Source organism: Aulonocara sp. 'chitande type north' Nkhata Bay, linkage group LG2, assembly GCF_057382095.1.
Source record: "Aulonocara sp. 'chitande type north' Nkhata Bay isolate Kocher_YH1m ecotype deep benthic linkage group LG2, A_spYH_male_GT1.1, whole genome shotgun sequence".
NCBI classification, from domain to species: domain Eukaryota; kingdom Metazoa; phylum Chordata; class Actinopteri; order Cichliformes; family Cichlidae; genus Aulonocara; species Aulonocara sp. 'chitande type north' Nkhata Bay.
Window position 1 is genome coordinate 24,235,549 of NC_141345.1, and position 26,707 is coordinate 24,262,255.

General features: G+C 42.2%; 3 protein-coding genes across 6 annotated transcripts; 2 read left to right on the forward strand and 1 right to left on the reverse strand.

Moving 5' to 3' along the window:
- Positions 1–9,885: 9,885 nt before the first annotated feature.
- LOC147337867 (uncharacterized) lies at positions 9,886–12,374 on the reverse strand. The gene is made up of 3 exons (XM_086309164.1): positions 12,306–12,374; positions 11,071–12,256; positions 9,886–11,028 (listed from the first exon to the last, which is right to left on the reverse strand). Exons 1-3 carry the CDS (start codon positions 12,372–12,374, stop codon positions 9,935–9,937), a joined length of 2,349 nt encoding a protein of 782 aa, XP_086165290.1. The 3' UTR covers positions 9,886–9,934.
- Positions 11,716–15,959, forward strand: LOC147337868 (T-cell immunoglobulin and mucin domain-containing protein 4-like). 2 transcript variants are annotated; one of them, XM_086312193.1, is made up of 6 exons: positions 11,716–13,436; positions 13,578–13,913; positions 14,001–14,057; positions 14,139–14,227; positions 15,116–15,203; positions 15,353–15,959. In XM_086312193.1, the coding sequence occupies exons 1-6, from the start codon at positions 13,394–13,396 to the stop codon at positions 15,436–15,438; spliced, it is 699 nt and encodes a 232-aa protein (XP_086168319.1). In that variant the 5' UTR covers positions 11,716–13,393; the 3' UTR covers positions 15,439–15,959. The 2 variants fall into 2 exon arrangements, with proteins under 2 accessions (XP_086168319.1, XP_086168328.1); XM_086312202.1 differs by having other exon boundaries at positions 15,357–15,959.
- A 4,895-nt stretch (positions 15,960–20,854) lies between these two features.
- Positions 20,855–24,977, forward strand: LOC147337869 (uncharacterized). Of its 3 annotated transcripts, XM_086312163.1 has the most exons (14): positions 20,855–21,076; positions 21,184–21,522; positions 21,677–21,805; positions 21,901–22,068; positions 22,186–22,256; positions 22,330–22,576; positions 22,668–22,751; positions 22,843–23,145; positions 23,287–23,415; positions 23,511–23,675; positions 24,034–24,077; positions 24,181–24,283; positions 24,359–24,389; positions 24,466–24,977. In XM_086312163.1, the coding sequence occupies exons 1-14, from the start codon at positions 21,013–21,015 to the stop codon at positions 24,521–24,523; spliced, it is 1,935 nt and encodes a 644-aa protein (XP_086168289.1). In that variant the 5' UTR covers positions 20,855–21,012; the 3' UTR covers positions 24,524–24,977. The 3 variants fall into 3 exon arrangements, with proteins under 3 accessions (XP_086168289.1, XP_086168298.1, XP_086168306.1); XM_086312172.1 differs by lacking the exon at positions 22,668–22,751 and having other exon boundaries at positions 20,857–21,076; XM_086312180.1 differs by lacking the exon at positions 22,668–22,751 and having other exon boundaries at positions 20,857–21,076; positions 22,867–23,145.
- The last annotated feature ends 1,730 nt before the right edge of the window (positions 24,978–26,707 follow it).

Below are 26,707 nucleotides of genomic sequence, written 5' to 3' on the forward strand. Positions count from 1 at the left end.
TATGTTTATGTTTTCACATTTTTCCCCTCTCCAATTGTGCCGAAGGAGAGTGAACTCATGAGAATGCTCTCGGTTGAGTGTCTTCCTCATACCGTGTAGGCACGGAGGCTTAAACTCCTACCTTTTGTTCATGGCTACAAAGCATAAAGAACAGATGAATATGAACATCATCAAGTGATAAGTCACTGACCCATGAAACAAAGTTTGCAAGTCTCCCTTAATGATGCTGCAGTGAGTACAGTGACGGGATTCATGGCAGCGTCCCAGCACACTGCATGTGGGAGGAAAAAGAGATGAGCATCAATACTGGGAATGTTCAGAGTTACTATGCTACGTGTCTTTTAAAAGGCAGTAATGTGAATACTATTTATTTTCTTAAATTCAAAACAAACAAACAAACAAAAATCTCACTTGCTACTGTGTTGGAGTGTATAATGTTTGATCTCCACATCCTGTCTCCAGCCCTGCTTCTCATTCCTATTTTGGCTCCACTTTCTTTCATTTCCAGCCTCTTTTCACTACTTACTCATACTTTGTAATTGCCTTTCACACAGTGGGACTGAAATTCTCTCCTCATTTGCCTTAATCTCCTCTGTCCCTTGTTCTTTTCCCTCACCCAGCCTTCTGTCTTCCAGGAGCGTTTGGAGGCATTTCCGCTCCCAAACTCATCATGAGCTCTGGTCTCCCCAGTGGGATATTAATAGAGAGAAGAGGAGTGGAACATTGAGACCCACTCCCAAGAGAGATGAGGGTGGGAAGTAATAAGTGGGGAAAGGGCCGATCTCCATAGTCACCAGCAACCATAAATCCATCATGTGTTAGTTGCATGCACACAGATTATTTTATGTTCTTGTAGAGGAAACAAAAAAAAAACCTTGACAGAGAGAAAGGCATTTACAATAATATGCAAAACACAAAGAAACCAACTCCATAACTCATCAAAACACTGTTTCTGCTCAGTGGGTGCTCCTATATAAAATTCATAACAGTTAAATTTACTCTGAGAAACAACTCTCAGCTGATTCTCATTCATGACCGAGAAAAGTGCCATAATATTCAAAGAGCAATTTACAGTCTGGCAATTCCAGCAAATTGCAGAACTTGCGACTAGAGATGAGTGTATATATGCACTTCAGTAATATTACCTGTTGTTTTTGTGGTAGTTCTGAATCACATCGAACAAACATACAACCAGCACGGTGTAACAAAACAGAGAGCTACAAGGAAAGTTTAAAAGATTTATTCCTAACAGTAGTTTGGACACTGAAAAACCACTGAAAATTTACCCTCATATGCATATTTAATAATATATAATACAATATATAATAATTGGCACATCTTTTTATGTATATAAACATAGTATTTTAACCCTAAATCATAATCTTTTCCTAATCAAGTGGTTTTTGTGCATAAGCTTAACCTTGGCAAGTCATCTAAACTTCACAAATATTGACTGAAAAAAAAAAAACTAAGGTGTAAAAAATATTTGTTTTATGTGAGTCTAATTTGCACTTATACCAGTAAAGTCGAAGCACATTAAGTTTCTTTTCTCTCTCGAAAGTGCTTCTCGCTGTGACGCAGAGAAAACATTTAAGTGGCCGTCACACACCATTGCTCTCCCTCTGTCATTGTTCTCTCAGCAAAAACACTGTCGCCTTGCGTCACAACTGGTCTGTGGATTGTGGAGTCGACATCAAATTTTGCAGCGTGCAGCTACTTCGCAGACCATGCAAACCACGGCGGGAACTTAGGTTGGCGACATAGGCGGGATATGACAGTCACCGCTGCCAGCGTCACGTGACCTCATTACACAAGACTGACGACAGTGCTACTGTACTACTTGGATTCAATTTGAAACGTGGGAGTAACAAATAACACTTGATTTATGCACCATGAGGGACTTAAGGGTCACAGCAGCTGTTAGTCTACAGCACTGGACAAAAGTCTCGAGTCACCCTTCATTTCTCTCCAGTGATCCAGACCTTCTTGTAAATATTAAAGTGATCTTGAACAATAGTTCTCCCAGTTTTCTGAAGGTCTTTCAAGGTTTACTTTTGATATTGGCTGCTTTATTGTGTTTGGCTAAAGGATTAGTTGTTTTTGGACTGATCTGTTCTAAGGACTTTTGCCCAGTGGGACGCTGCCTCGAGAAACGTACACATTATATTGCCAAAAGTATTCAGTCATCTGCCTTCACACACATATGAACTTTAGTGACGGCCCATTCCTAATCCATAGGGTTTAGTATGATGTTGGCCTTTGCAGGTATAACAGCTTCAACTCTTTTGGGAAGTCTTTCCATGGGGTTTAGGAACATTTCTGGGAATTATTGACCATTCTTTCAGAAGCACATTTGTGAGGTCAGACACTGTTGTTTGATGAGAAGGCCTGGCTCACAGTCTCTGCTCTTATTCATCCAAAAAGGTGTTTCTATCAGGTTGAAATCAGGACTCTTTGCTGGCCAGTTGAGTTCTTCCACACCAAACTCAGTCATCCATGGGTTTATTCACCTTGCTTCGTGCACTGTGTCATGGTCCTGGGTCGTGTGACCCAGTGTGTTATGCTTAACCTATTTTGATGTTTATTGTTTGCTTAGGTTCTTTAAGGTAGTCCAGCCCTTTTTGTAATTATGTCACCCTTGCATTACGTCTCCCTTGCCCTTCGTGTGTTTATGTCTGTGTGTCTTGTACTGTCAAGTTCATGCTGTCAGTTATGTCACCTCCCCCTGTACTACGTCTCCCCGGTTCATGTCTCATGTTTCCTGTTTTACTTTGAAGGCCTGCATTCACTGTCTGTGTATTCAGCTCACTCCTCCTGTCCTGTCGTTAAGTTCATGTGTGTCAGCTGCGTTCCCATGTGTGGCCACTTCCCCTGATCATCCCTCATGTGTATTTAGTTTCTGTGTTTCTTACAGTCTGTGTCGCGTCGTCTGTGTTATCTCCCCTACCCCTTGTCATAGTTCCCCAGCCTTAACTAGTCCTAGTTTGTACTTTGTTTAGCCATAGTTTTCCCAGTCTATGTTCAGGTTTTCCCTCAGTTGCTTTGCTGCCTTGTTCCTTAAGTTTTCGGCCCTAAATAAAGGCTCGCCTTCTGTTAAGTCCGGTTTTTGTGTCCTCACCTCTGTTTGCTCTTGGGTCCTCCACTCACTCCACACGGTCTGCCCCGGTGGCCCGTGACACACTGGTGTGCAGTCATGTTGGAATTGGAAGGGGACATCCCCAAACTGGAGCATAAGAGAGTCCAAAATGTCTCCACTGCTCTAAAGTTGAGTAGCGGCGTTGCTTTACACCACCGCATCCAATGCTTTGTATTGTCCTTGGTGATGGAGGCTTGGATGCAGTTGCGCTGTTACTGAAATTGATGATCTCTGCACACAATGCACCTCTCTGCGATTTTAGGTGGTCTACCACTTCATGGCTAAGTTGCTGTTGTTTGCAAAACTTCCACTTTGTTATAATACCACTAACAGTTGACTGTGGAATATTTAAAACCACGCAGCAAGAACATTTTGCGACTGGACTTGTTGCACAGATGGCATCCTATCACAGCACCATGCTGGAATTCACTGAGCTCCTGTTAGCGACCCAGTCTTTCATAAATGTTTGTAGGAGCAGTCTGCATAACTAGGTGCTTGATTTTATACACTTGTGGAAGTGACTAAAATGCCTGAATTCAATGATTTGGGTGAGTGAGTGAATATGGATTTCCTTTTTCATTTTTTCTGGACAGATGTATAGCACCTACTGGCGGAGTTCATCACTTCTATTCAGTAAATGTAGCTTTGAGGGTTCAAAAGGCTCAATATCAGCGGTGCTTTTTTTTTCTCCTTATCTAACAGATTGTGTTGACAAGTGAAGGCAAAAACAAGCTGTCATTAGAGGACAGCAGCGGCATACAAACTGTCAGGACCGATGTGACCACGAGGGCTTCATCAAGGCGTCACAATGCTGAATAACTGAATATAGAAATGTAATACTGGGAGATTACATGCATTTAGCTTAAAAATCAGACATTCAACTAAATTTCTACCCTAAAGTATTTTAATTTTCTCTTAGTGATGTTAATTTTAATGATCTCTTTCTCTAGGATTGTTGTCCCTCTTATACACCATGGAGGGGTCATTTTATAGACCAAAGAGGTATTCGCCTGATCAGCACTCTTGCTCGAGAGAAGAGTGGATACTCCGATGTCAGCAATATTGCAAATCGATGCATGGAGCTGACTGCAGCAGCTACCAACATCCTTAACAACTTCTAAAAATGACACAAAACTTTGACCTACGTAGTCCAACTTCTTCTTTTCTGTTTGCTCATGCTTTTATCGGACATCAGCAAAAGTCACCTATAGCTATAGATTTCTCAGTGCTGGCACTCCGGCCTTTGACCAGTTTTTCTGCTCCGAATGACATTTTTAAATCATTGTCTGTACAGCTGACTGACAGATGCTTTGGCTTGAATTCCAGAGTTAAATCACAGAAAACAAGACTCCCCTTCTGTGAGGGGAAGCTTAAGCTTAAGCAACGAGACTTTAACTCATAATAGTATTAAAGTTGCAACAGGCATCTCAGCAGGCTGTATTCTCTAAAGCATAATTCAAAAAGCATGTCTAATATGCTTACTAAATTGTCATTTTTAAAGTTTTAGATACTATTTAAATGTTAGTTATTTTGAATTTAAGGATAAAATTTCATATTATTTTATTTATGAAGTGCATCAGAGTCAGCATGAGGTTTTTGGGGTGAATGATGGCTGAAATGTGGCTCTGCATCCCGACTCAGTTTGTGAAGAGATTCAAGTCATAAAAGTGGGTTTGCTATTTTAGACATGTGCTACACAAAATATACACTGTGAACCTTTGTTGGTATCAAACAAGAGCAAAATCTTATGCTGATTAAAATCAGTCAGCTCTACTGGCCACACATATATGCACACACAGGGAAGTGGGCTCTATTTTGTTTTTTGCACACAATGTGCTAAACAGACTTGACAATCAGACAACAACAGCATAACACACAATAACATTTATAACACATATACATATGTGCAGTGGTGCAGAATGTGACAGTCTTGGAATAATAGGGTGGATAACTGCTTACTATATGCACTGATATAGATATGTTCAACTTAACAAAATTGTATTACTGTTTAGGTAGAAACAGTAACTGGAACCAAGGTCTTTGTGGTTTTGGCAAGATGTTTTTCAGTTGCTAATCCTTAGTTCTTGTTTAATCGCACTTCACTCATAAGCTTATGATATTATAACATGCTTTCTGAAGATATATTTCTATGTACCGGTACTTCTATCTACTTTATCTGCTTCTATGCCCAGGGACTCCATATGGAAATAAGCTAGTAGCTTAATCTGGTACAATGCATCTTTTCTCTTAGGAGATTATTTTTTTATTTTTATATTTATTTTTATTTTTTGTACATGGTCCTGGACAAAAAGTGGAAATGAAATGAAACAAACAGTATCAAAGAGGGATGTAGACTCTGTGATATCACCCTATAACACTTGTTTTGGAATCTGCATTTTTGTTGTTTTTTTGTGGAGACAGAAGTTACCATATATGGATGAAAGGGTGGAGAGTTAAGTTGTCAGCTAATGCTTTTGAGGTTATTCGGCAAGTTGCATTAAATAAACTGTATGAGTGCGTACACACATATGCACATATCTACTTTTTGGTGCTAAGGGACAGAAAAATAAAATTGTAAAATTTGACTCTTGACACAAACACACATACGTAGTGAAAGGTCTGGTTTAAGTAATGGACTTGAAGTAGTAGAAGTGTGGCCTAAAGGATTCCAGTTGTGAAGTGTTGATATTTACAGATTCTTGTCATGAGGGGAAAAGTTATCCACAGAGACCAAACTGGCTGTTAGACATGCTTTTAATTCTGTAATGTAGTTTTTGGCACTTCACATCACCTGTTTTTAATGTACTACACCCGTTACCCCTGTCTTCACCTACCACTTGTCAATTTTCTTCGCCAGGCAGCTTTTCAGATGTTTTGCAGTATTCAATGTTTGTGTCTCTGGTGATTTCTCCCTGTGTATGACCTTTGTCTGCCATCGGAAATTTGCCTGTCACCTGTTCCCTGCTTGATTTGTTTGTCCTCCCTGACTGCCTACTTGTGCATGACCACGGGCTGTTTGGTTAAAGATTGTTTTGGACTACCTTTGCCACAGAGGTCCTCTGTCTGGTTCCTCTTTTCTGTGAAACTGTAAGACAAAGGGCAAACGCTACCATGACAAAATCGCATCATTCTGCAGTCACCACATGAAAATAGATTAAAAAAAGAATAAAAAAAAACCCTAAACAAACCCTGAAATTAAATTTGCCAGGTGCACATATTAACAATAGACTCTCATTAAACTGATAGAAACCCTGGATGCAATTATGTTTCCTTCAGACATTTTTTGCTGATTCAATTTAGAGAAATTAAATTTCTCAGAGACATGCTTGCTTTAAACTCTCCCATCACACTCTTTGTCAGTGAAAAGATTCCAGTCTCATTAGGTCTGCTGTTAATATGAAAATATGAGAAGTGTTTAGTGGCTTCATGAAATGACAAAACACAGGACATCACAGAGGGAGGACAGTGATCTATAGAGCGCTCGAGCAGCTCGGTGGTAGCTGACAGTGTTGAAAAGTGGAGGTGGAGACAGGCCTGTCAGAGGTGAGTGGAGGGCATCGCAAGACAGGCAAAAAGAAAATATTTTTCTTAGACTCTTGTCATTATGTGCACACAACACTTCCTTTCCATTAGTTATGTTTTTATAATGGCGACTTTTTACCAAACACACATATTGTAAAGTGCATATGGACCTGCATGCACTAAAATGTGTTGCTGTGGCATTGTGTATAAATACCATTGTGCTTTCCTTGCTTCTCATGTCATTTTCACCTTAAATTCAAAAGAAAAAATAGTTGTAAAACAAAATCCACCTTCAACTCTAAATTGGACAAATGTTAGCAGACAAAGTGTTTGAAGGCCAGGCGAGGCAACTAGGCAACATGACTCTTAAACAAGACCCAACTCAGACAGGCACACAGTTAAAACAGTTTATTTAAAGAGGAACTTGCACGGGACTGAGTGAAAGCCACAGGGCTCGGGGAATAATGTGTCCTAAGGAGAGGAGAGAAAGAGTCAGGTCCAGCGGAGCGCAGAAGGAAATTTCCCAATGATCCAGTTTCCAGGACAGTCTCAAAGGTATGCATGAATTGTCTTAATTGGAATGGATAAGCTTGGAGGGAGGAGCACTGGCCTGTCCACACAAAAGGGGTCTGTGGGTCATAGGAGGGTGGCATGGCGAGATGGAGAGTGTCCTGGAAGAGAATTCCTAAGAAGAGTGTTAAACCCAAAGAAGGCAGGTAGGTTGCTCAGGTAAGTCTTGAGGTCCCTTTCATCTGCAGAGATACACTGGAACAAACACAGGATCATCAGGTTTAGTACACATACAGATATCAGTAGGAATAAACAAGAGTGAGCCTGTTTACGACTTGGAGATGACAGACAGCCCATCGGAGTCCTGATGTTGAGAAATATCAGCTGCTGATGAGATCAATGAACCACAGGTGCGCTCACTGAGAAGCTGCCTGTCCAATCAATCCGAGACCAGACACAGAGAACGGAGTCAAACACATCAGCCCAATACCGTACTATGATGGATGGATGAGACAAATGTGTCTCTGTTCTGTAAAGTGTGAAGTATGTTAAATAAGACTATAACTGGACAGCTTGTAAAAGCAGCGCGTGTATTGTTTGGAAAGCAGTGGAATAAGAAATAGGAACAGAAAGCAACTGGGAGTAAAGAGCTTCTTCAAAATAACGCTCATTCTTTTGAGATGTGCAAAACAACAAAACAAAAGGGAACAGTGTGTATTGTTTCAGGTCTCTTAGCCACTTTGAGGATCATCCTGAACCTTTTGGACCTTTATAAACAGCGAAGTGTTTTTAGATATAAAGGGTAACCAGCTGATTTTCTGCTCTTGCTCTTGATGAAGGCGGTCGCACTTTTCTCCTCTCCTCCTCCTCCTCTCCCTTAGCTTCCCTGCTTAGCCTCTTATGTCCTTGTCTAGTCTCGTGTTTTTTGTATTACTTTTCCCTGGAACACTCTCTCACAGTCTGTTCTCTAAAACCTAAAAGAGAATTGTGGATTTGATCAACTGGTCTCTGAATGCAATTGACACCCCTTCTCAACAAGAAGTCTGGGCTCGGGTGAGCCTGACTCCTGAAGATATCTACCTATTCGGAACCATGATAACAGGGTTCTGGCGGATCGGAGCTGGCTTGGCCCTGGCTTATCGAAGAATTAAGGAAGCGGAACTGGCTGTTCAAACCCCCACAAGGCTGCCCGCTGGGATTGAAATGATGGGACGAGGCGTGAGTTTCTCAAAATGGGCTCATTGAGTGCAGCACGGAGAAGATCTTGGAGAACGCACGGCTGCCGTGAATACTCAGAACAAGACCTCTGAGTGAAAAACTGGATTACATCTGGAGGGGCTCGCTCGAATAACATCTTTGAGCGCAAATTCAATCACATCTTGGGGAAGTGCACTGCGGTCGTGAGTTCTCAGAACCTGCTCTTTGAGCAAAAAGAATGACAACATCACGGAACGTAAGTTTGGATAACATCATAGAAAGCTCACGGCTCTCCAACGGGAGATTGAGAGACCAGTGTTGGACTGTTAGAACAGCTTTGAAATTCATATGAGTTGTTCGCTCTAAAGTAAAAAGCACCATCACTTCATGCGGATACCCTCTTGGCACCAGCTGCGGTTGCGAGGCTGGAGCCGAACAAAAAACACCCTGATAACGACTGTTTTTAGTCTGTTTCTTCAAATTCCATGCAAGGCCACCTGGGTTGGCTGGAAGACTGTTTACTTAGCCTAGCAGGGCGAAGGACACTGTCTCAGCTGAACTCTGGACACGCACACACATACATATACACTGATATGCACACACTCATCCCCCCTCCCTTTCCAAACGCCTTAGACGCTTATTCCCTTCCGATGCTGACGGTGGATCAAGGAGACCAGCGCACGCAGGTCCGGATGTACTGTCTAAATCGGCTGTCTCTCACCCCTTTACCCACCCCTGTTGCTTGTCATGTGTTTCTTTGGTGTATTAAGAGTTTTTTCATGTGCTTTGTGCAGAGGTGGTTTTTTTTTCTGTTCTCAAACTGATCTCCCTGTTGGAGCTCAGTCTGGGGGGAGTTATTTTTTTTCTCCTTATCTTTCCTCATGTGGTGCATTTTCCATTGTTATACCTCTCTGACCTGTCTTCCCCATGTGATGTTTGTGTAATGTATGTACGGTCAGAAGGGTAAGTCGGCGCTGGCAAAGGTCGGCAGCCTTAACCCAATTTCCTTCGGGGTCAACCTTCAGGATCAGTAAAGTTTTATTGAATTGAATTGAATTGATGTGTAGAGTGCTTGATCTATTGTAATATCTGTAGGTAGTTAGTATTCTTACAGTATGTATTTATATTAATGTTTATATAGATGCAGCTATTATTTATGCTCTAAATCTTGCATAGTCCTGCACCATTGTTGTTGTTGTTGTTTTTTGTTTTTTGCATCATAACACTTGTTTGCATACAATAATGTAATTCTGATCCTTATTGTAATGAGTGGCAACTGTGGTTGATGTAATTAAAGTAAAAGCACCAGGAAGATGACAGGGCCAAAGTGACGTGGGTGCACTGAGTAACTGTAAAAATCTCACAAAAAGGATGTTTTTGAAAGTCATCTCAGGAACAAGCTGAGCCCTTTTAAATTGTCAGCCGCAGGGCCAGAAGAGAACAACTCATCCCAGACAAATTACAAAAACAATTTTGAGTGTCCTTCCTGTCACGGCTGGCGGAGCGAGCTGTGTGGAGTGGAGGAAAAGGAGGACCCAAAATGCAGCAAACTGATGATACGAGTGAAGTTTATTTACACGGTGGCAGTGGCAAAAACAGGCAATGAAGCATGAGTAATGACAAACCTAAACTGGGAGAAACTAAAGAGCAAACCTGAAATCTTACAAAACGGAGAGCTCCAGCGAACCGAGAGAATTGTCCAAAACAAAAACACACATGCTGGAGCACGAGAACAAAACACAGTTCAGGAGGCCGGCCCGGAGGCTGACAACTCAGAAGTCCAGGACAGTTCATCTTCTGAGGCCGGCCACGTCGGCGACGTAGATCCATAAGCCGACCGAGCGGAAGGCAGCGGTGGCGGAGTGGAGGCAGTTCAGGGGGCCGACCGTGCACACGGCAGCGGCGGCGACGGGGAAACCGTTCAGGCGGCCGACCGTGCGGACAGCAACGGCGGCGACGAGGAAACCGTTCAGGCGGCCGACCGTGCGGACAGCAATGGCGACGATGACACAAGTCTGGAGGCCGACCGCGTGGAAGGCAGCGGCGGCGTCTAGGAGGTCGTCCATATTGACGATGACGCTCCACCAGCGGCCTGGTAGATGACCGCCGATGTCGAGGCGGCAGTTCGGGACCCGAAGGTGGCGTGGCCGTCGCAGCACCAGACGAGACCGAAGCAGCGGCCGGTCCAGGCGTGGCTGAAGCTGAAGCGGAGGCCGGTCCAGGCGCGGCTGAAGCTGAAGCGGAGGCCGGACCAGGCGCGGCTGAAGCGGAGGCCGGACCAGGCGCGGCTGAAGCTGAAGCGGAGGCCGGACCAGGCGCGGCTGAAGCGGAGGCCGGACCAGACGAGGCTGAAGCGGAGGCCGGACCAGACGAGGCTGAAGCGGAGGCCGGACCAGACGAGGCTGAAGCAGAGGCCGGACCAGGCGAGGCTGAAGCAGAGGCCGGACCAGGCGAGGCAGATGATGATGCTGCACCGGGCGAGGATGAAGGCTCGGAGGCTGCAGCTGGCGAGGATGATGAGGCTGCAGCAGGCGACGGCGTGGAAGCCGGAGACTGTAGCGCTGCAGGCGTGGAAGAAGCTGCTGCTGCCCGTGGCGTGGATGAAGCTGCAGCTGGCGAGGATGATGAGGCTGCAGTTGGCAGCTGGACGGGCTCCTCGGGCCCTCCAGCTGACGAGGCAGGAGGCTGGCTAGGTTCTCCTGAACCTCCAGCTGACGAGTCTTGAGGCTGGACGGGCTCCTCGGGCCCCCCAGCTGACGAGTCTTGAGGCTGGACGGGCTCCTCGGGCCCCCCAGCGAAAACAGTCTCTGGACCAGTGGGCACCGGGGCCCCTGGAACACACAGGTCAGAACCAGTAGGCGCACGGGCCTCTGGCAGGCACAGTTCAGAACCAGCAGGCGCACGGGCCTCTGGCAGGTACGGGTCAGAACCAGCAGGCGCACGGGCCTCTGGCAGGTACGGGTAAGAACCAGCAGGCGCACGGGCCTCTGGCAGGTACGGGTCAGAACCAGCAGGCGCACGGGCCTCTGGCAGGTACGGGTAAGAACCAGCAGGCGCACGGGCCTCTGGCAAACACAAGGCAGACTGCAGCTGCACAGAGCATTGACCCAGCTCGGGCAGCGACAGCCGGATACAGTCCTCAGCTGGCTTCTTAATCTCCAGGGGTCCAGAGTCGGCCGGGGGCTGGGACCCAGCCTCTGGGGAGGCCCTGGAGTGTGTCACAGTCTCTGGGCTGGCCAGCTTTTGAGGACTGATTACAATATTATGTGGTGTGTCTCTCTGCTTGACATGAACAGGTGAAAAATAGTTCTTTCCGGGTTGGATGCACTTAACTTGTTGTGCAGGAGGAGTTGGTGACAACGATGGCTGAATAGGTGATAATAAGGCGGATGAGTCTCTTGTCAACTGAGCTATTGACTGAGCTATGGATTGTAACCAAGTGTCTAATAGGTCTGGCTGTGACTGTAATGGGGGTGACGGTTGAGTGGCTAACTGAGCTAGTGGCTGCTGGGCAGCTAACTGAGCTACCGGCAGGGCAGCCGACTCAAAAAACACAGCCCCGGAATAAACAGACACACAGTCCAAAACAGAAAAAGGGTCCTTTTCACTCACCACAGCTGGCAGTTCCAAAGTCCTAGCCTTCGGCTGTGGGGTGATGCGCCGACGGCGCGATCGTCGCTTCCTCCCGGGCAAAACCTCCGGCGGGCCGGGCAAAACCTCCGGCGGGCCGGGCAAAACCTCCGGGCAAAATCTTCGCCGCCGGGCTGAGTTGGGAAGCGGTAGCGGCTGGTGGGTGAAGGTGCAGTTCGTTGAGTATGAAGTCCTGTGCGAGCGGGTGAAGAGAGTCCAGCAGCCAGGAGTGAGCAGAGATGAGCTGCTGTAGCCTGGCTTCTACAGCGCGGAGACACTCTTCCCCCTCATGCTCGAGCCATAGGTTAACCAACCTGGAAACAGAGTCAATTAGTTCCTCCCGAAGCTCCTCGGGAGGTGCGGATGCCGCTGGGTCCATGTTTGGTCGGCTCGTACTGTCACGGCTGGCGGAGCGAGCCGTGTGGAGTGGAGGAAAAGGAGGACCCAAAATGCAGCAAACTGATGATACGAGTGAAGTTTATTTACACGGTGGCAGTGGCAAAAACAGGCAATGAAGCATGAGTAATGACAAACCTAAACTGGGAGAAACTAAAGAGCAAACCTGAAATCTTACAAAACGGAGAGCGGAGCAGAGAGACGGGTAATCGCACACAGGAGGGAAGAACAGCTGATCTGAATACACATGATGACTGGAGGACACAAGCTGAACACAATGACAACAGACACAGACTTTCAGAACAAAACAGGAAATCTAGAACCCGAACCGGACACAAGGGGGGAGGACACAGAATAACTAGAACAGAGGGAAATAATCACAAAACACAAAACGCTGGGTCAACGACCCAGGACCATGACACTTCCACTGTTTTCTTTCTTCGCCAATTTTACCGCTGAACATAAACTTTAATAAGTCTCCTGAAAAATCTGTACGCAAGCAGCGTGAAGGAATTCAGATGGCCAGAGTCTCACCATTTCATGTGACAATCTATAGATAAATCAGGAAAACAGGCTCATAGCTGTTAGTGACAGATGTGACACTTAGTCATGTTTCCTGTTTATCTGTGTGTGTCATCGATCTTTAACATTTAAAGTGTCCCATAATAAATAAATGGAGGAACGCACAATCTGTTTATATTACAGAATATAACATTTCCAGCCTTTTGTCCCCCTTTTCTTTTACATGCGAGAGTTGAGGTTTATATGTACAATGATAAACTCTGGATTACTTCATAACAACAGATGAGACATACATTTTTCCCAGTGGGCTCATTGCGTATCACAAGAATTCAAGTCCAAATGTAGACAAGACAGCCGTAATTTCCTTCTTCATTTTTAAAAAGAGAAGTGAAACCTCCAGTATTTGATAAAACAGTACGTGTGGTGAGGGAGAAGCTCATTACATCCTCGCTTGAGGACATTGTTAACAATAGCCTACACATGCGTGGTCTGTTTTGCTTTTGCCTCTGGATCCTGATCCGAGGTAAGTCGATATTTGGTGCTTTTATTGTTTCAGACTATATGTAGTGTGCTTGTTGGTGTAGGAGTGTGTGTGGGTGCAGTAGTGGGCTTCAAATCGGGGTTACAAATGTAATCTGTATCATCTATTGCTGTTCCTTCACAGTGTCCTTCAGCACCAGAGTCACTGGCCTCGTTGGGCACAATGTCACGTTGACATGTAGGTATGACACCAAAACCCATGGAGTCCTGAGTTTTTGTTGGGGAAAAGACAGGGTGCCCACGTCCAAATGTTCCAACACCATCCTTTCCTCCACCGGTGAGGCTGTGTCTAACAGAAGGTCCTCCAGGTACCAGCTGTTGGGCCGAGTGACAAATGGAGATCTGTCGCTGACCATCCTCAATGCTCAGACGGAAGATGCTGGGGTATATGGCTGCAGGATTGAGATTCCTGGGTGGTTTAATGACCATAAGGTCAACATTGAACTGATCATAGAAGAAGGTAACGCTCATGAAAAGCTTTAGTGTTGATCACAAAATCATTGATGTTTTTTAGTTGAAAAAAATTGGTCTGTTTTGTTTTTCATAGCTGCTGTAGAACAACCTGTTACACAGAACTACATAATATCTACTGCTGGAACAACAGGTAAGCAAACACCTACAAATAAATATGTTAACTTTTTAACATAAATTGTATCTTATAGATTATACCAACTAACTATTTCAGATGCTACAGAAATACTGACAGCGTCGGCATCTGAAAGCGTGGAAGTTGGTCACCAACAAATGGACGCAGTTCAAAGTGAAACAGAGCAGGTATTTGACTTTTTATTTAAATCAGGAGAAAGCTGTGTGTTATAATACATCAATTCCTATTTTTATAGCACACTTACAAAGTGCTTCGTAGTTTTACTAAAATCACACATTAAAAACAAGCATATATGTTCCAGTGTGCATAGACAGACTCGACATATGGTCTTACAGTCATTCCTACATCCACACTTACATAAACACATCAGATGTAAACAATAGCCAAATACAACAGGAGAAAGTGTGAAGAAAAACAGCTGTTTGAAGTAAAGCACAGATTGACTTCATGAGCTGACAAAGGCTGTTCTAATGTTTTTGGCATCACAACCTCTAAATTGTGATCACCTGTGGAGTTAAAATAAAAGCGTGGAAGAGTTTAGCGATCAGATGATCGGAGAGGCCGACTGACATTATAAGGTTGCAGCAGCTCTGCTATAGACGCAGGAGCCGGTCCATGTGGAGCTTTATGTATTATTAATGAAGGTTTAAAATAGAGTCTGATTTTCAGGGGAAGACAGTAAAGAGAAGCAAGAACAGAATTAACTCAGATAATGAAATGTTTTACAGCACGGTATGACTCATGGATGAAAACAGGAAACCTGTGGCGTTTATTTTCCTTTAGATTTTTCGTCTAGCAGCTAGAGAAGAAATGACACTAACTTGTAGTTTTGTCTTTTTATTTACTTATTTATTACGATATTTAGGACATTTGGATTTCCTTAAATTAACATTTTGTCTCAAGATTGATGTGAGACACTTAGAAACATGATTCAAAAAATGAGTGTAAAAAAAAGTGCAGGAATATTCTCATTATTTAACATTATTTATGTAACAGATTTAAAATTATATGGCCATTATAACTGACCTCACGATAAGGTTTATTTTTCATCGCAGGTGATTTTCTTCTCGAGCATTGGGAATATTGGCAGGATGGCAGGTCTTTTATTGCTCACCATAATCATAATCCTCTGCTTTATTTTCCGTAAGTATGGAAATAGATTATCGTTTGTGAGTCATCTCCCATTCCTGATTAATTCAACATTAAAAGTGGGCGTCTATCAAACAGCGGAAGTCACAGAGCGGGCTTTCCTTCTTACTGAGTATCTTCATATGTGCATTTCTTCAATCTAGGAAGGATGTTCCTGATGAAGGAGGCACTGAAACATCACAACTCCGTAACTGCTGAGAATATTTATGAGAGCATCGCAATGACTTAATGCTGTTGAAAACCCCCCACAAAGATCTCACAGAAAAGGGTGCAATTGTTTCACAAATTGCAAAAATAACCTAAAGATTAATTATTTTCTTTCTTACTACCTAGAAGAGTCGTTGGCTTGTCAACACTTGCAGACACAATGCCACCTACTGGCCCTACTGAGCAATAATAAGCAAATGTGAAAAACAAGTTTGTTAGGTATAACTGCACTATTATCTCAGTATACACCTCTCAGCTATAATTGAAAAAACCTTCTTATGACATGGCTCAAATGAACTGTGAAACAGCTATTTAGTGATGTGAAAAATATGTACTGTACTATATGTTATATAAGCTTTTTTTTAACCACTGAATAATGTAAAAATGGAAGATGATTTGAGAAAGAACCTTTACATGACAAGACTAATTGCTTATGGTTTATTTATTTATTTCTCTCTAAGTCTTGTGTCTGAGTCATTTAAAAAGTCTTGTGCATGTTCTGTTACACTGTATCAGCAAACTGAATAAATGTAATTACCTCTACCTCATTCTCCTTTATGTTGAAACATAACTGCTTTTCTCTGGAATCCAAAACTAATTAAACAAAAACCTGAATAATGTTTTTCCTTGTTTAGTTCTTAGCAACACACGTGGGACTGAAAAATATGTATACATTGTGCCAACCAGTAAAAGCCAGTACAGGACTCAAATGCACCACACAGAGCCATGAGGCTTTAACTTAAAAAGTCCAGTGTTTACTGGACAATCCCGTACACATGACATCAATCAAAACAAATACAAAAATGCTATAAAATGTCTTTAAAATAGAACAAATAATAAAACATATAGATTTAATACAGGTGACCTCACACACAGGGGGTAAAGTGGGATTTGGCAACGTCGACCTTACGCTTGTGGGTGGCTGAACAGCATTGTTTATGTTTTTTTGACATACAATGATGTCTGTCACAGTTTGTTGCCTGTCCAGTGCTGAACTTTGAATACCACAACATTATTATTATGTAATTTGTTTCGCACGCTGCATCACGATAAGTAAAATGACAACTTATGAAACACAATCATGTTCAGATCCAATATCGCAAATGAAAATCTAAAATGAAATAGCCTGAATTCACCAGTTTATCAAACATGAACAGTCCTTACCATTTAAAAAAAAAAAATCTTATATTTTCTTACATCTTGAACTTTCTATGTTCATCTCTCCCTGGGAAGTACAGCAACTGTACATTGGCTAAAAAGACACACTGATGCAAACTGCATGTATGAAAAGTTACATTTGAAATGAGCCACCCCTCGAAAATGTTTCATTTGTGCTCGCTTCTGTTCTGCAGCACTAGTTAGATACTCACATCTGCACCATGAACGCACAACAAAGCTGAGATGGGAAAAGGCGATGTGGTTATGTTGCAAGTGACACTGTGGGATATCATTATTTTCTTATCACTCTGTTCAACCAGCTTGAAGCAACTGCAGGCTGCAGCACATGAAAAATCAACTCCCTATCAGATCTAATTTCTCATTAACTGAAGGTTGACTGTATAAAAGCACTCAATATTACTACAGTTTGTTGTTGTAATGACACATTTTTTTTTTGGAAGTGATCAAAGAGGAAGTACTGTGCTGAGTTACTTAATATCCAGCAGAACCAAATGTTTGCTCAGCAGTCTGAGAAATAAGCAAAGAGTCCAGAGCCCTTGAGTGAACTAGTGTTTTTGTTTTCTGTAGTGCTCGGAAATCATCAGTCATCATTTCTGGTAAACCAAAAATTATGAGTGTTTTTTGAAGTTTTATTTTGCGTATATCTTTGCCAATGAGCAAAAAATGTGAAATTGTTTAGATTTGTCTTCCTATCCAGATCAGCATGTCATCAACAGATAAACAAAGAAAATATGAGAAGGGGATTCTGCACCTGTGGCACCTCCTGTGTTAATTGAACCACACAAGAAATGATCGATCGGTTCGGTTCAGATTTCTGCACATTTCATTGAAATAATGCTGGATTTTGGATGGGGAACCAATGCAACAAAAACAGAAGCAGCTCTGTTCCGCTTTAGCGAGAAGAAAAATGAGTTGTTAGGCGCTTAAACTAAAAACAGCACCATGCAGTTTGGAAATATTTTAACACTGAAATCACACTGTGCTCAGTTCTGTCTTGTTTAACAGGGGAGTTAACGTAATGAGAGTGTTTAATAGATGGAGCGTGTGCTGCCTAAAACAACTGTTTTAGGCAGCACACGCTTACTGTAAGCATGTGTTGGAAACTACGAATGTACTTCTACAAGTTTCATTTAGACTTGAAAGGTATGAAGGTTCCCTTTTGTACCAAAATAAACTCGTTAGTTAACTCCAGTTGATTGTAGAGCCATGATGCAACATCCAAGTGATGCTGCCCAACTTTCATTATCCACAAATAACAAAATGTGAATATTGATTAAACCCACCTTTGGGCATAATAAATATTTAACACGCCTTTTTTAGATGGAAGATGGTCTAGCTGAGACAAAATGTTTTCCCAGCACTTTGTGGGCATCAGTAAAGTCAACACCTGCCCTCTATTCCTGCAGGAGAAACAGTGGTTGTGTTTTTCACTGTAGTAAAGGAGCAAGGCAGCTCAAAATATAGTTGAAGCAAGATTTTTCAGATGTGGCTGAACTAGGTATTATTTTCATATTTATGAATGAAACATAGTATGTGGTATTTACACACGCTGACCACTTTATTAGGTAACACAAATATCAGTTTAATCAATCACATGGCAGCAGCTCAGTGCATTTAGGCATGAAGACACTGTTGAGACGACCTTTTGAAGTTGAAACTGAGAGCGAGCATCAGAATGGGGAAGGAAGGTGAATACGTGAATTTCAACCTGGCATGGTTGCTGGTGGTCTGAGCAATTCAGAAAGTGACGATCTGCTGGGATTTTCCCCACACAACTGTCTGTAGGGTTTACCGAGAAAAATGATATAGGTTTAACAGTTAAATTGATAACAGGTTACAACGTTAAAGCCACTGAGACTGGGTCATCCTTTTTTGTCTCCTAGTTACAGAGTTAATATTGGGGGATTTTATTACCTGTTTGTTCTAAATGAATTCTGAAATAGTTCATATAAAATGTGTTTTTCCTGATCTCTCAATTCTAAACAGAAGTAATACTTGTCTCAAAGAATTCATCTCAGCAAACATTTTCCTTTGAAGAACAAAGATGTGCAGATTTTTTTTTTTTGCTGCTAAGATATTTGTTGACTTTATTTATTTGAAGAGAAACCTTTTGACCCCCACTAATCAGTATGAAAGAAAATATACCATGTTCAGAATAGGGGCCGCCATTCTCAGACTAAAATAAAATGTGAAAACGTGTTGTTTGTGTCTGAGCACTAATGCTGTTCACATAAATGAATGATAAATCCATTGTTTTGCTGTTATTTGATGGCAGAAAATGCACTTGTATGGCTTGAAAAAAGGCTGCTGTTATATTAGTAACACAATGCCACCTACTGGATCTAATGCCAAAATATTAATGAACAAAAAATAACCAAGGTCACTGTAATCTTACCAATGTATACTTTGTTGCTGTATTTTTTTAACACAAGGGCTTCACTGTTTTACAACATACTAGTCTGTAATCAAATGTCTCTTTAATAACAATATCTCAGAGCAACATTTTTGCTTGCTCTGAGATATTGACTGTAAAAACCATTACACAGATTTTCACGTCAATTCATTAAAAGAAAGTTGCTTCTCTTTTGCTTTTAGTTCCTCTCTCTATAAACCCCCCCAGTGGTAATATAAGCTAAATAGAAGAAATTAAGAGTGACAGTAACTGTTTCCGATCCCCTGGAAAACAAAAAAAAGTTTTCAGTGAGGTCACAAGAAGACGACACAAGCGGCACCAAGGTTACACTGTCACACTTTGTTTCACCCTGTTTCTCATAAATGTTAACTGTACGAGGGCAGCCTGATAGGTGAGTAGCTGGGTTCTGTACTACGTGGGTAGAAGCCCTTGTAGCAGTGAGCGTCTGGTTTCCAGCTAACCACATTGTTTCACTGCTCTTTCCATGAATTCCATTTTATGTCTCTTTCCATTTTATCTTTTAAAAAAAAACAAGCGAAAAAAATTTGTTAAGAATAGTTTATCAGAAATCCTTCTAGTTTGGAATTTCACGCAGAGATAAACGCGAAATGTGATGGTACAAACAATACTGTGCAAAGGTCTTGAGCCACCCCTTATTCTTTTATATTTTGTTTCAAAGGCCAGACTGTCTTCCTCATCCGCCATGCAAAACCATCATGTTATTGTTTGACTGACAACAGTTTGATTTTTCAGCATGAAAATGATCTCAAACACATCACCAATACCAAAGCTTAGACAAAAACACTCATTTGAAACTGTCAGTCATGGATTGGCCTCCACAGAGGCCGCACATCAGCATTATTGAAGCAGCGTGGGATCATTTTGACAGAATAAGGCAGCAAAAATCCAAAGATGAGCTTTGATTGTCCTTTAAAAAGTCAGGAGAAGCATTCCTGAAGACTACTTAAAGAAATTAGCAGAAAGCTGACTGTGTTGAAGAATAAATATTGACCTTCAAGTTTTTTTTAAAAAATATACTGTTTTGCCTTATATGCTGCATTTCATTATATTAAAAAAAACAACAACTGATGCACAAATTACCAATGTCCCAAATAAATTATTAAGACATAAGATATGCTAATACAGTAATGTTTAAGATGTTTGCACATTACTGTATAGTACTGTATAATTAATGATTATTTTAATTAATTTCGTTTGCTCACTCACTTAAGGTACTGCATGTACAAAAAAAAGTTTGCCTTTCAATCCTCTAAAGAAACATGATAAAAAAATAATAATCTACTAGCTTTTTTAAAAAATGGCAGAAAACCGCATGTGTCTTGGGTTCTTATCAGAGAGGAAGTTCTTTGCTGGGTTACTAAACAGCCACCATGCCCAAACGTTTACTCAGCACTCAAAGAAACCAGTTCAGTGGCCTTTGGTTAAACCAGTCTCTCCTTCTTTTTACATTAAAAAAATGTATTTAATGCGTTAAATTTGAGGACACAATAAATATTTGATTTCAGTGGACCAAAGTGCATTGTATCTCTTTAAATGCCTTGTGCTGATGAGTAAATAGCATGTTTTGAAGTTACTTTGAATATTTCCTGCTGGAATAAATTATTAGTAACAATTTAAAGCATTAGTCTCCGAGATGCAGGGAGGATATTTTGAATAGTTAATGCTCTATCCCTACCACTGCTACAGAAGCTGGGAACCAACACTGGGAATGAATTCGTCATTTTGATAACCTTGATTCTGTGTCTGTCTAATCATCAAAAAGGAAACAGTTTGCCCCTTCTAGTAAAAGGAACCAAAACCACAAAAAAGGAAACAGCTCCTTTCTACATTCCTCTTCTACCAGCAGAAGTTGTTTGTGTGTGCTTATCAAGGAAGCATCATGTGATCTGGAAATATTTGAGAGCTGAAACCACCCTGGGTTTCGTTTAGTGGTGTTTAGCAGGTCAACCAATCTGTCCTTTGATTTAGAGAGAAGAAGGTAAAATGATTATTTTGGCCAGCAAACACCTTGCTGTGTATTGCAACCTTCTCTTTTGTTTTCTTGCAGGTAAGACAGCCATGCATATGATTTGCATTTGATTTAGCTGTGCAGTGACTAATTAATGTATTTTTTCCATTTAAAAAATGTAAAAAAAAATCTCAATGCCTTTTCAGGTTTCGTGTCTGCAGAAACTGTAACAGTCACGGTGGGAACAGATGCTATTTTAAAATGCAGCTATGATGCAAAGTATTACGGCAGGCTTTCTGCATGCTGGGGCAAGGGAACCATACCTAACAGCGGCTGTGCCAACGAGGTGCTAAAGACAGATGGGACGTCAGTGATCAGCAGGTTGTCAGAACGTTACCTGCTCATGGGCAATCTTGGCCAGGGTGATGTGTCTCTGACCATCAGGCACGCCGAGGAGCAGGACTCTGGCGTGTACGGCTGTCGTGTGGAAATACCAGGCTGGTTCAATGACCAGAAACATCACGTGACTCTGAAAGTGAATGCAGGTGAGGCAAAGACAAATTTAATAAAATAAGCAGCATGTTTAGTTAAAAATCTTTTTTTTTTGGGTAGTTTCAGTTTTTGTCTGGTAACTGATTAGTCATCTCATTATTTCAGCATTGTATAAGCTCATATTTAGTTTTTTCCCTTACCTTTTAGTTCCACCGAATCCACTGAGAATCGAGGCAAGAGAGGTGAAGGAAAGGACCGTCACTATTCGCTGGAGTCCTGTGTTCGACGGCGGCCGTCCCATTACAGCTTACAGGGTTGATATAAAAAACAAACAGAGTAAGCACAAGAAAACCGACCCAGTATCCATGACAGATTTTGAGATATTTCAAAAGTTATTTTAAAGTCAGAATCTATGGATTTGTGCTGCACAGCACCCTGGGAAACAAAAAAAACCACCGAGCTGCACGATCCTTCACTGACTCACGTGACTTTGGTGGATTTGAGTCCATCCAAGACCTACAACCTTCGCGTGTTCGCCATCAACAGCGTTGGGATGAGTGAAACCAGCAACGTTCTCACTATCACTGCAAAAGAAGCAGGTTTGTTTCAGCATCATTTATGTGTTAGTATTTTTATGATAAATATAATGATCTAGAATGTAAAAACAAATTCACATTTTTGGTGGTTGCTCCCTTTAAAATTTGTTTTCCCTGCAGCACCAGAGGGCCCGCCCCTGGATATGCAGCTTGTGGCCCTCAGTTCCAGCAGCATCAAAGTAACCTGGAAGGTAAAGTCACAGTTCAGCACTGTTTCCGGGCTTGTGACTGGACATAGTAGACTAACTCTTTTCTCTCGACTAGCCTCCGAGGACTGAGCTGAGAAACGGCGTTCTGCGGGGTTACAACATTAACTACAGAGAGTATGACCCCGTGGCCAAACAGTTTAAACGGTGGCAGTATTTAACTGTGGCGGCCACGCGTGAACAAGAGACCGTCACTCTTGTTAACCTGAAGCCTTCTACCATGTACGGCGTGCTCATACAGGCCAAAACAATCGCTGGGGTCGGACCAGCTTCAAATGCACCTCTCTGCTCAACTCTGGATGAGAGTAAGTTTTTAAAAATTACAAAATATGACTAAAAACTATTTTTTGTCATATTTTTTTAATGTCAGTTTGATTTCATGCATTTTATTTAAAGTTCCTAAAACAACAACAACAACAACAACAGTAACTACTTTGCCTTCTTCCACTGCTGCCACAATGCGGCTACATTTTTCCTCGGGTACGTGTTATCGAGCAAGTGTAACTTTTTCCTCAATTATTTTTTGAGAAATGACTTACTGGAATTGCTTCTTCTTTTACTCTACTTCAAGTTTACGCAACTTCTGCAACCTCAGCAACCTCAACAACTTCAGCAACCCCATCGACTTCAGCAACCTCAACAACTTCAACAACCCCATCAACTTCAGCAACCCCATCAACTTCAACAACCCCATCAACTTCAGCAACCCCATCAACTTCAGCAACCTCAACAACTTCAGCAACCTCAACAACTTCAGCAACCCCATCAACTTCAGCAACCCCATCAACTTCAACAACCCCATCACCTTCAACAATCTCAATAACTTTTTATGCCGCCACAGTTTGGGAGCAAAGCACTGCCAGTATCTCAGGAGGTAAAACATTTAAAGGGAACATTTGTTTCCACCCCTGATTTAGTTTCTGAAAATAATGGTTCCCAGACATAACTCTACTAAAACCAGAAATCAAACGCTTGAAAAGATAAAAACTTCTTTTACTTGTTAAATATCTTCTAGTGCCCCCGGATCCCCCAGTGATCGAGTTAAAGAAGGTGGACAACAATTCGTTTTCCCTTTTTTGGAATATTAGTTCCGAAGGTGACAGCCCCATCACCGGGTATTTCCTCGAGTACAAAGCAGTGAATGGTAAAAACTTCACTTTAATACAAGCTCTAAAGCTAAATATACACTGTTAATCCTCATATCACTCTGTGATATTAAGTTAAATATTTTCCTTTCAGCTTCCTGGGATTACACAAAGAACGCTGTGGACTTTGGAGCCCATGAGACGGAGGCCACAATAATAGAGATGAATCCCTCGACATACAACGTCCGCATGTTTGCCAAGAACAGCCAGGCCACCAGTGCAGCCAGCAATGTCCTCACGATCACCACTGGGGAAGCAGGTGTTATTTTCATTAAAAAATGTATTATTGCTCCTGTAGTTGTGTGTTTGTGCAGTTCATCAGGCAGAACAGGGCTGCTTTTCCCATATGCTGTGGTTCATTAATGAACGGGAAATTGTTTCCTCGTGTCAAGGCAGAAGAAGGGATTTTTGTTCATATTCTATTATCTTGCCCCAAAATTTAAACGAGCGACAATTTTATTATTGCAGTTTATTGTAGTTCCTCAAACATCAGGAAGCTGCTTCACAGTGGGCCTGTTTAGTTGCACTCGTTGTTTCTGCGTGTTAAGCTGTTTTGCCGAACACAACATTTGCTGGACTTCCTCCTAGCTCATTTCCTTTGTGGTTGTGCATTGTAGGTCATGAGAAGGACATACTCATTACCAGCATGATGCCATATACTGTAAGTATTTGGATGCTACCATAGAAAAATCAAACAACTACACATAATGCTAAATAGTTCACTTGATTGAGCAGATCAGCTTTATGGTACTCCTTTCTGCTAGGCAAGCCCTTTGAACAGTCCTAGTCATCACCTGATAGGCATCTTTGTAGCGGTGGGCCTCTTGGTGGTAACAGGCGCCATATTAACCACGTGGCAGCTTCGCCGTAAGTGTGCTTAGCAGCGTTGCTCCTTATAGAAACCCAGCTTCCTCCCCTGAACTGTATGCTCTCTCTTCACAGGACTAAAACAGAAAAAAGGCACCCTGAGCATGTAAGTGTTTGCGGCGCACGCCACGTTCAACTTGAGAAATGATCTGCTTAAAACTGTCACTTTTTCTCGTCTGCAGCTGGCTGGGTAATGGAGAAGTACGCTACACAGACTGCGAGTCACTACACGAGCTGTAAAACACAGAGTTAATTTGGGCTGTGGAAGGATCGTAGAACTAACCAAGACAAAAAGTACTTTTAAATTTCACATTTGCAAAAAAAAAAAAGATGTATATTTTTGTCTGTCACAGAGGAAAGATGACTAATCTGCTAAAACGTCACCGACATGTCGGGCTGATTACAACTAACCAAAAGAAAACACTCATTAAATAAGCTTACAAAAAGGGGGACTCTGGTTTTTATAAAGCAGCTTCTGTTTGTGTGTGTGGTTGCGTTTCTACAGTCATCATCGAATCATCAGTTTTTTTGTTTGTTAGTTTTAGTTTTGCATGTAATGGGAACGCACGACAGCTCTGCTATTGTTTTTGTGAAACTTTTACAGTGTTTGTCCTTCTGCATGTATTTTATTTCACGGTGTAAACCACAGTGTGTTTATTTAACAATCACAGAATAAATTAACACTTAGCCACAAGCTGTGCTGAATGCATTTGTTTAAAGTGTGCTCTATAAATCATCAGTTAAAACCACAAATGCGTGCAATCACAACTTTTTTCTTTAAATAAAAAAAAAAACCTGCTGGACTTAAAAGTGAATTGTAATGGCTGCTTTTGCTTAAATCTCTTCAGTGAAAAAAAAACTCCCCAAAAATTAATTAAAAGTTACATTTTACCACTTTATATAATTATAAATGAAATGTTAGAGCTGCTTCTTTATTGAAATCATTCAAAACTCAACAACCATCTCCAACCACCAGAGGGCACCAGAGTTTCACTGGTAAGCTGATGTACCGCTCTCACTGAGCTCTCACGTCGCCATCAGCAGAGCCGTCCTCAGCGGCTGGCGCTGCAGCCAGCTGGATTTCCACCCATCTGTCCTGTAAATCTCTTAATAGTCCTAATTAAGGAGAAGAGGAAGAGGAGGAGATCTGATACCTCCGTGGAGCTTTGAGGCAGCTGCCTGAGAGGGAGTCTCAGACTAATGGGGGATCACAAGGGGGGATACCTAAGCCATGTGTCTCAGCGGGGACCACATGGCACAGTAGTGATCAATGTTTGTGTGTGCACGCATGGATGTTTTTTTTTTTTTAATTTTTTTTAAACGACTTCCACTTCCTGTTTCTGCTTGTTTATATCTCTTTAAAATGTCCTACGACTAAACCACAGATGGAAGAATTGTTGTTTTTAACTTCACAAACTGACTTCCTGAGAAATGGACTAATTCTCTACAGTGGTGTAAATATTGCTTGATTATTGCTTTTCTGTGGTAACCCATCACAAACTCAGAGCTGCTGACGCACAAAGTCACAGTATACTTTGTGACCCTGGCCTGTAAACAAAGCTCCACCACATCCCTCCTTTCTGGACTTCCTCTCGTCTCGGGACCCCTCACTTCTGCTGCCGTTTTTCCACTTTCCTGCTCTTCAATCTGGCTTCGCTTACACAAATATCGGCGCCCGTTCCTGTCCTGGTGCTTTCCTCCAAACTTCCGCATCCTTTTCTTCTTTCATCCATCTTACTCTCTGTTCTCAAGTCCCTCTGATTAAACTGTGTGGCACTTACACAAACAGACGAAAACAGGCAAGGAAGGTTGTAGGAAACGCTGGTTCGATGACTTTGATGAGGTCCCTTTGATTGGCCACACAGCCAAAAACCAATTTACCTCCCAGCCACCTCCACCCACAGCTTCATTGGTTCTTGCTGGACCATGCCTGCCGCCGGAAACCCACACAAAGCGAGAAAGCAGTAGTCAATATACAAAGAACGAGGGGTTGAGACACCAAAGGGACAGCTGATCTTGATGATCAATTTAGTGTACAGTATATGCGTCATCGTCCCAACAGTTTTTACTTCTGGTCCTCTTTAAACATCTGGGATCAAACATGCATTAAGGTAACACCAGAAAACTCCTTATGAAGGCCGTGCAGAGCTGTGTCAGCTGTGCCTGCTAAAGGCTTCACTGTGAAATTTGCAGGTGGGAGCTTGAAGACTGAGGATGTATGGTTATAATAATGGCACTAGCAGTGGGGACAGAGTTAGCACTGTAATAAATCATGCACTATGGTTCTGGCCACATCAAGGCCTCAACATTCAGGAAGTGGGGACGCTGAACGGTACCACATACACCAAAGGCTCAGCTCCACAGGAGGGGCTGATCTCCAGGCCCCGTTGCCCCGGAACGGATGCACGGCCCTGGGGCCAAGGA

Excerpts from the sequence above, each read along its gene's own strand:
- LOC147337868 (XM_086312193.1), top strand. The coding sequence starts at position 13,394 with ATGCGTGGTCTGTTTTGCTTTTGCCTCTGGATCCTGATCCGAG. Across the intron at positions 14,228-15,115 it reads TTCAAAGTGAAACAGAGCAG|GTGATTTTCTTCTCGAGCAT; the intron begins GTATTTGACTTT and ends TTTTCATCGCAG. Across the intron at positions 15,204-15,352 it reads AATCCTCTGCTTTATTTTCC|GAAGGATGTTCCTGATGAAG; the intron begins GTAAGTATGGAA and ends TCTTCAATCTAG.
- LOC147337867 (XM_086309164.1), bottom strand. The coding sequence starts at position 12,374 with ATGGACCCAGCGGCATCCGCACCTCCCGAGGAGCTTCGGGAGGAACTA. Across the intron at positions 12,257-12,305 it reads TTGACTCTGTTTCCAGGTTG|AAGCCAGGCTACAGCAGCTC; the intron begins GTTAACCTATGG and ends TCCGCGCTGTAG. Across the intron at positions 11,029-11,070 it reads TCAAGACTCGTCAGCTGGAG|GGCCCGAGGAGCCCGTCCAG; the intron begins GTTCAGGAGAAC and ends CGTCAGCTGGAG.
- LOC147337869 (XM_086312163.1), top strand. The coding sequence starts at position 21,013 with ATGATTATTTTGGCCAGCAAACACCTTGCTGTGTATTGCAACCTTCTC. Across the intron at positions 23,676-24,033 it reads GATCACCACTGGGGAAGCAG|GTCATGAGAAGGACATACTC; the intron begins GTGTTATTTTCA and ends TGTGCATTGTAG. Across the intron at positions 24,284-24,358 it reads AACCACGTGGCAGCTTCGCC|GACTAAAACAGAAAAAAGGC; the intron begins GTAAGTGTGCTT and ends CTCTCTTCACAG.